The sequence below is a fragment of the Schistocerca gregaria genome, chromosome 9, assembly GCF_023897955.1.
Source record: "Schistocerca gregaria isolate iqSchGreg1 chromosome 9, iqSchGreg1.2, whole genome shotgun sequence".
Classification (NCBI taxonomy): domain Eukaryota; kingdom Metazoa; phylum Arthropoda; class Insecta; order Orthoptera; family Acrididae; genus Schistocerca; species Schistocerca gregaria.
In genome coordinates, this window is record NC_064928.1 from 80,073,670 (window position 1) to 80,082,533 (window position 8,864).

Sequence of the window (8,864 nt, forward strand, 5' to 3'; positions counted from 1 at the left end):
CCTGCGACCGTTGCCGTCTCGCGGCTCCAGACTCCAGCGCCGGAACCGCACGGCCACCTCGGCCGGCACACTCATTTCAGTGGAATTTTGAAAACGTAACAAAATAATTTTTTTGTCATGTGAAATTTCATCATTTTTTCACTTACTTTCGGCTGTATTTGTTGCTATAGGTAAACTTTTCTTCATAAGTTAGAGAGATTCTTCTATGAATTTTGCACAGCACACATACCATACTTACAGGTGTATGAAACTCTAGAATTTATTTAATTTATGAAAAAGAAAATGAATGAGCTGTTATATTTTAAACTTCACGTTTAGAAGAAAAACAATTTTATAGTTAATTACCGCAATGTTTACCACATTTTCAATAGATGTGGAAAATTCTAGATTTTCATACTCCTTTAAGTATGGTTTGTATGCTGTGCAAAATTCATCGAAGAATCTCTCTTACTTATGAAGAACCGTGTAGCTGTAGCAACAAATACTGCCATTAGTAAATGAAAAAAATGATGAAATTTCACATGTAAAGTAAATTATTTCGTTATGTTTTCGAACTTCCACTGCTATGAGTGTGTGTTCTGAATCCTTCCTGGTCGTGTTGACAAAGTTTTATGAATTTATTTGTAGAAGTATAGACAGTGGAAATTAAAATGTTCTGTGGTGACTCTCCTGCTCCAAGTCGGCCCGTTTGACGTCCTACCCGCCTTAAAAGTAAATTAGTTTCATGAGTGAAACACAATGACGCCCTTACAAAATCTCGTTTTTCCTTTCAAGAGGTAATTGCCCCAGGGTGAGAACCACTGATATAGTGAAACAACAAAAGTGAGAGTTATGTAATAAATATCGGAAGGACGGCTGCAGGTGTTCCATTTTGTTACATAAGTGAACGACCGAAGTCCCTCAAAGCTTCAGTCCGGATGGACGTGCAAAAACGTGACTGCTGAAGCTCGAGCGCTCTCCATGTGTGCAGAATCATCTTCCGCTGCGATGAAAGGCGAACGGCCCGTGTCGCAATGGAAAGCGGAAGCCGGGCCGGCGCAGCTGGGCGACTGGCCAGCCCGCGACAAGCCTGCGGAGGTTCCACTTCGCTGGCCCGAAAGGTCACCCACCACGCCTGGTCCGAGCGGCAAGTGTCCGCGCGTCGCGTCCGCTGCGGCCGAGCGAGCGAGAAAGCTCGCCGGCATCGTCTGGAGGGCCCTGGCCAGTGCGCGCTCCGGTCTGCTCCAGTGAAAGTAGTTCGCCGCCTCCTTTAGTGGCCGCTGCAGCTCGCCGGGAGGTAAGGGGGGAAAAAATGCAGTCCACGCGTGTGTGCGACCTCTTCCCCCGCCAGCGTCCGCCGGTTTCCGATTCCCCAGCCCGCGAGAAGCGCGCCGCACCTCGCTGAGGCTCACTTCGCGGGTGGGGGATGGTTTTGGCCGGCAAACTCCTCCCTTTCTCCGCGACCATCCGCTGCCCGCCCCCGGTCCCGTGGGTTTGTGCGTGTGTATATAAACTGGCGGCACTCTGGTGGAGGCATCAGTTGAGATCCTCTCGCAGCATCCACAGCATCTAAGCAGGATGAGGATAACTGCGCTGGTAAGTTCTAGTAGCACTGCAGGGCTCAGTTCTTGGGCCCTTTCCGCAGTTTCACAAACTCCATTCAAACGGAGAAAATTATAATACTTTTTCTGGTTGGTAGTCAATATCACACCTTTGATCTGTAAGGACTCACAGTCTTCTCCTAGGAAAAATCTTCCATTTCTTAACTTTGCAGTGTATTACTGATATTTAGATTCAGAGCACTGGATGAGCGCAATAGCTCTGGTAGTTTCTTGCAGTACCACAGGGTTCAGTTCAGGGACCAAATCTGACGACTTCCACAGCTTTACAACCCAGTTTCAAAAGAATAAAATAAGAATTCACCTTGCAAATCTTCTCTAAATGATGTACAGAATCCATAACAATTCGCATCCGTCAGGCAAATCTTCTATTTTCTTAATTTTTGTAGTGCATCGTCTGGTACACTCGTGCAGAAAGAAGCCTGTTGAAGAATACAGGACAGATATTGTAGTTCATTCTTGTAGTGTGACTCAGATCATTAGTGTGCAGAATTCGCTATGTTCTGTCTTTTTAAAACGTAATTCAGATTTATAGCAGCATAAATAATATGTAAAACTGGGGGAAGGTTACTACACTGGAGTGTTTCTTTACCACTACTCCGTACTGACTTTCGATCGTACATTCTGTAGACTCCTCTGGACTGGACAGGACTAAAGGAGAGCTGATTGATTTCTATAGTACCTCACGGACCAGTTCAGGGACCAAATTTTCAAAAAAGCACCTTTGGAAATCTGTTTCCAAATCGATTACATCAAAAGAGAGCTCTTAAGCTTGTTCTTTAAATCATATCCTCTGATCATTTCTCTGAACTTTATTCTTTTCTACACTTGCTACATTTAAGAGGGTGAATTTTCTGTTCTCATTCGGTAATCGGTTGGGAAGCTTGTCTGAAGAAGCAGCTAAGATTACAGTGTGTCTTAAATTCGATTATTATAACTCCTCTTCTAAATTTCTCTATCGCTGCAGCACTCAAACTTGAGGAAAATTAAAATGTGCGAATAATTTTGAGTAGGCAAGTTTGTTACATCTCTGCCGTCTTTCGCTTCTAAGTAGCCAGTCTTGTATGACTTCCCAATACACCACTTTTCTTCTTCAGTCTTCCACAGTTTCTTGAACTTTCATAATCTAGTCCCACTTTGCCCACTCTTTTCTTGCTGCATTAATATTTTGCAGCAACAGTCATTAGGTATTCTTTTAATGTGCCTGAACCAACTAAACCACTTTGTTCCAGTTTTTTTCAAATATAACCTCTAGTTCTCATTCTGTCTTTCATTTATTCATTTACTGTTCAAACCCTTCTTCTTATTACAAATTCGCCCTTCCAGTATTCCATTTTCACTGCTCTTACTTTATTTTCTTCCATGACTGTAATTTGTCACGTTTCTTATATTTTTCAACTATTGTTCTACATAACATTCTCTTCGTATTGATTAATCCACAGTATTCTTCTTACATGCTTTATGACGTGCGAGAAATATTTTTCAATGTAATTTGTAAAATCCACTATTTTTTGATATTTATTTATTAATTGCAGGCTATTCCTTGATAATATCAGCGACCTGTTACAGGCCAAATTCCATTTATATAAATTATGAAGAGGATTAATGTTTAGAGAGCTGATTATCTACACTACTCTCATGATGTTTCTCCATGGCACCATTGTCCACTCAATGGGAAAAAGTGGTTGTTTTAGCCTACAGTCCCTTTTTTAGATTTTTCTTTACAGTATTCCCTACCGATTTCGACACATAATGGCGTCCTCAGGCGATTTGCTGGCACGCGGTCAGCATTCTTGCAGCCCTAAAAGTTTCGAACGCAAACTGGACCAAAAAGATAATTATGAGCTCCGCAAGAAACATAAATTACAGTGAAATTAACACCCTTAGCTGCTTACAGGCGTTGACATACGTCAACGGGGACAGGTGAAAATATGTGCCCAGACTGGGACTCGAACCATGGATCTCCTGCTTACATGGCAGACGCTCTATTCATCTTTTTTTTCTTTAATCTCATTTTGTTCGCTTTCGTTCGTTGGATCTTCTCGGGGCGGACGTCGTAAAACATCTGTTTTTAAGTTCGTGTTGATCGATTAACTGAGTTTTTTTATTGCACAGGGCTGCTAACCCTCTGAGCGAACACGCTGAGCTACCGTGCAGGCTCCATCTGAGCCACCGAGGACACAGAGGATAGCGCGACTGCAGGGATTTATCTCTGGCACGCCTCCCACGAAACCCACATTCTCAACGTATTGTCCTGCACTACATTCGTAGTGCCCCCGCCTATTATACTCATTACTCGCGGCCGATTCCCGTAAGAGTTCGGGCACTGTTCGGGCATTCGCACAGAAGAAGAAGATGGTCAAGTGGCCGGTGAGGCTTAACTATGATTTTACAAATGTCCGGAAGAACAGATACCATCTGAGTATATATGCAGAAACATAAATGTTTGCCATTATGGCACTTGTATATTGTAATTACATGTTTGTTGGTCCAAAAATATTTCATTCATTTTCTGCCGCATTTAGGCCACTCATGATACTGAGGAGGAAATGAAACAGGCTGATGGCCAATACAAATTGCCAATATTGCCAATACAAGTCGTGAGATGATATTTTATTTATGATTTGTACGCACCACAGTGTGCAATATCTTGTAACAAACTATGGCACTGAGCTCAAATGGCTCTGAGGACTATGGGACTTAACGTCTGAGGTCATCAGTCCCTTAGAACTTAGAACTACTTAAACCTAACTAACCTAAGAACATCACAGACATCCATGTCCGAGGCAGGATTCGAACCTGCGATCGTAGCGGTCGCGCGGTTACAGACTGAAGCGCTTTAGAACCGCTCGGCCACTGTAGTCGGCGACTATGTCACATCCTTTTAAGATCAGGAATGGTTGAAATGCCTCAGAAAAACCAATAAAAAATTTTCACACATATTATTAAAATTCGAATGTGCAACTATGACACTTGCACCTCCGTCTGCGTTCTGGCAGTGTATTTTTACAGGACTGTTTGTCTGTTCAAACAGGTATGCCTCGCGGCCGTGCTTCTGGCGTCGGCCACAGCTGAGGATGCTGCAGGAAAGGGGGCAGAGGCCACTAAGAAGGACAAGCGTGGGATCCTCTACGGAGGGTACGGCCTGGGAGGTGGTCTAGGAGGCGCTAGCCTCGGGAGCTACGGAGGAAGCCTCGGAGGCAGTTACGGTGGCGGCTACGGAGGCGGCTACGGCGGCGGCTACGGCGGCGGCTACGGCGGCGGCTACGGCGGCGGCTACGGCGGCGGCTACGGATACGGGGGAGGCTACGGCTACGGTGGAGGCATCGGCCTGGCCTCCGGAGGAATCGGTCTGGGCAGTGGGTTAGGCGGTGGCCTCGGAGGAGGTCTCGGCGGCGGTCTCGGCGGTGGCCTCGGAGGAGGTCTCGGCGGTGGTCTTGGAGGTGGTCTCGGAGGAGGTGCGGGCATCGGCCTCGGCGGGGGCGTCGGGGCTGTAGCCATCGCGCCGACCAGGACCGTCGTCCAGACGGTGACCGTCCCGGAACCTCAGCCCGTGCCCGTCCCGGTGGAGCGCCCCGTGCCCGTTCCTCAGCCCGTCCCCGTCCCCGTCAGCCGGCCCGTGCCCGTCCCGGCGCCTTACCCCGTCCGCGTGCCCCACCCCGTGCCTGTCCCAGTCCCCAGGCCTGTTCCAGTTCCAGTGAGTCGCCCCGTCCCCGTGCCCGTTTCCCGTCCAGTGCCCGTCCCAGTCCCACAGCCGTACCCCGTGCGAGTGCCCCACCCCGTCCCGGTGGCTGTACCCCAGCCTTACCCCGTAACCGTGCCTGAACCCCGCCCTGTAGCTGTGCCCGTCCCGGTCTCCAGCGGAATCTCCTCTGTCGGCATCGGCGGCGGAATCGGCGCCGGTGGTATCGGCGGAGGAGCCGCACTCATCAGCTCCGGTATCGGCTCCGGCATCAGTTCCGGCATCGGTTCCGGCATCGGTTCCGGTATCTCCGGAGGCATCATCTCGTCCGGATCACTCGGCGGCGGATACGGTGGCTCCTACGGGTACGGTGGTGGATACGGTGGTGGATACGGAGGTGGTTACGGTGGTGGCTACGGGTCCGGAGCCATCATCTCCTCCGGCATCAGCAGTGGAAGCCTCTACTCTGGCGGCCTCTCGGGCAGCTACGGTGGTGGATACGGCGGTGGCTACAGAGGCCACTCCAAGATCTGGTAGAATCCTCACCACCCACATCGCACCGTGCCATTGATCGACAGTTCTGCACCGCCTCCATCCGCGCTATTGCCCCATGCACCGAGTTGTCACATCGTCGCCGCATTTTCGTAGATGGCCACAACTAGTCCCACTCCAGAAGCGAAGACAGCACCTTCCGAACAGATCTGCAGCTGTGGTTCGGCGGAATGGGCTTCAGATCTCAGTTGACAGATGGAAGCAGCTTTCCTCCCACACAGTATGGCCGCTTGTCTTACCAGCTTCATTTTCACTCTTGTGGCAACAAAATACTGGGTTCATTTTCCTTCTCTTCCTGTAACTGAACATCTCATGCGTTTCTTCAGAGTCATACATCTGCACTTCATCTGCACTTCATAATACCTGCACATTTCTCTTCATGGATATTTTGTACTGTACTGTTTTTGTACCTCTTCTGCGTGTGATATACTTTGTAATTAATTTTAATACCTGAAATACAGGATTTTTTAAAAAAGACACATAGTGACTTAATTTACAATACCATACCTAATCCCATGCAAAGTTTTATGATGTGCCTTTGACAATTTGTTGATCTGGGTTGGAGGACAATATAAAACGGCCGCTGTTCAACAAAACTGTTCTTCTAAAATACTATATATTTTTGATTTTAATTTGTACTTTTAAGTTTCGTGATATCATGAGTGCAATATCACACAGTTAATATTTTTCCGTCATCTTGTATAGTCGTATATACATCTCTAGCGGATGTTATCAGAAGAAATTACAAAAAATACAAATTTTAATTTTTATTATAATTCTGGGAGCTAAGTATCTAGCAGCACAAATAATGAAGTAATGCATTTAACGACTCTTCCCTAAAATGCACCTAGAGGGATATTCGCATTCCACTGTTCATTTAGTAGTCAGACGTTACAAAGTTGAATAATAGGGACACAAAAAATAGAAAAAAATTATTACTCGTATCCACAAACAATGATTTAAAACTTTCTTCCATTGACGTCACATAGCTGGGAAGTAGGATTACAAAAATGTCACAAAGTTGAAAAATATGGATACAAAAACAGAAAAAAATATATTTCTCGTGTCCACATACAATGCTTTAAAAATTCTTCCATTATTCTCGACTTATTTCTTAAAGATACATTTATTATGTTTGAATATAGTGAATGCCTGTTTTACGTACCTTTACTACGATGAGTAATTTTTAACGAAAACGAATTAGTTTAGATCTTCTCCATTATATTTGCTGATTTTGGAAAAACATGACGACGATACTCCTTCAATAATTTACAGATCTTTACTGCCAAATAGCTTACAAATTGGACATTAATCTAAGGTTAATGGTTTTTCATTCCTAAACTTAAAGCTGATGTGTTTCTGTGTCATTTTATTATGGCACAGAAAAGTGTATCCTCTATCAAACACAGCACCTTTCAGTTTATATGTGCAAAACCATTAACCTTAGATTACTGCCCTGTTTATAAGATATTTGGCAATAAAGACCCGTAATTATTTTATTATGGCGCGTTCGCTGAGAGAATTATTTGACACCTCTTTTATTTCTTTTGGTGTGATATCATTTCACCAAGACGGAGAAGAGCCTGGAGCTAGGACTGGTTTCTCTTAAGGTGCACAGTTTTTGCAAACTTCAACATAGCAAGAAGAAACATAACAAGGTGAAGAACAAAGAGTTGGAATTACTTAAACGGGTGACCATCGTGTGCTGATAATGACTGGGACAGAGGTCTTTGTGCTGGTGATGTGCAGGGTTGTGAAACTGCTGGTTCTGCAGCTTGGTTTGAAAGCAGTATCTGGAGGCACCAGGCCAAACTCCAGGTAGAGGAAGGCAGGTATGGTACCATGCTATGATAAACAACGCTGAAATAGGATGCCGACTGCCCGGCTGATATCTGTGGTGGGAGAATAGAATCTGTCTCGCTGTAACCCGAGATTTTGGGTAGGGGAGAGAGGAGCTACAAGTTCCGATTTTTGATTAACCTCAAAATTCTTTAAGACTACTTGATTTTAGTATTCATGCGATGCAATCAAAATTAACTTCTAAATGTAACTTCGATATTAAGACAGTTATTGTTGTCATTTGTTGTGAGATTTTTTTTAGTAATAATGTTTTAATGTCTAAAGTCGTAAAATAACAACTTACCCTGGCTTGTTAACAACTTTCCCAAGTAAAGGTAAGTTGTTACTATATTTGCTAAAACCGTTATTTATGAAATAAAAAACAATACATGATTAAACCATGTCTGTTTATTTAAGTAATAATCAACAATGTCGCACGAATCATCAGGTAAACATTTGTATGTTATATAAGAAGTAACTATATTGTACTCAAACAACTATTAACCCTTTAGTAAGTAACAGCTTCTCAACTAACTTGTAACTACTCAGCCTTGATAGTTACGTCTTCAACCACATTGGCCTTGTCTTAGGCTGAAATTGTCTATCGCCGTCACAAGCAGAAAACATATATACTTATAATTACTTAATCATCACAAGATATATCAATAACAAACACAGTTCGGGCACAGGTAGGTTAATAAGGCGTGATTCTTTCTCCATCTGGAATGGGCCCAGTTGTTACATCCTTGACACAGAAACCATTCTTCGCCAGAAAGTGAGCTAGAGTAACTGTCACAGCACACTAGACGATAATACCCTTAACTGTCCTCTCCACTCTCAGACCTTTCACTACTCGTTCGTAAAACCTGTCGTTTAACAGACTTCACTTCCGAGAATTGAATTTCAGTGCACATTGGTACGCTGACTTTTTGACTCCTGGAGGAAGACCAAAGAAAATTGAAGCACGTTGCAACAGATATTCTGCTAACTTATCTTCCTGTTCTTCAGTAAAGTCCAATTTTAAATTTTTGTAGCCAGTTGCGATATTTCCTACCCCAGATCTTAGCTTTTTGGCAGATCTGTATAACGTCATTTGACAAATATCTAATTCGTTGGAAACAGTTTTCATTTTCCTGCCATCGTTGAGAACTGCGCCTGATGCTTTTTGCATCAACTCCTGCGACACAGAACCT

General features: G+C 44.4%; 1 protein-coding gene across 1 annotated transcript; it reads left to right on the top strand.

Annotated features, from left to right (window-relative positions):
- Positions 1 to 1,473: 1,473 nt before the first annotated feature.
- Positions 1,474 to 6,309, top strand: LOC126291596 (uncharacterized). Its single transcript, XM_049985133.1, has 2 exons — positions 1,474 to 1,575; positions 4,633 to 6,309. The coding sequence occupies exons 1-2, from the start codon at positions 1,558 to 1,560 to the stop codon at positions 5,815 to 5,817; spliced, it is 1,203 nt and encodes a 400-aa protein (XP_049841090.1). The 5' UTR covers positions 1,474 to 1,557; the 3' UTR covers positions 5,818 to 6,309.
- Positions 6,310 to 8,864: the final 2,555 nt, after the last annotated feature.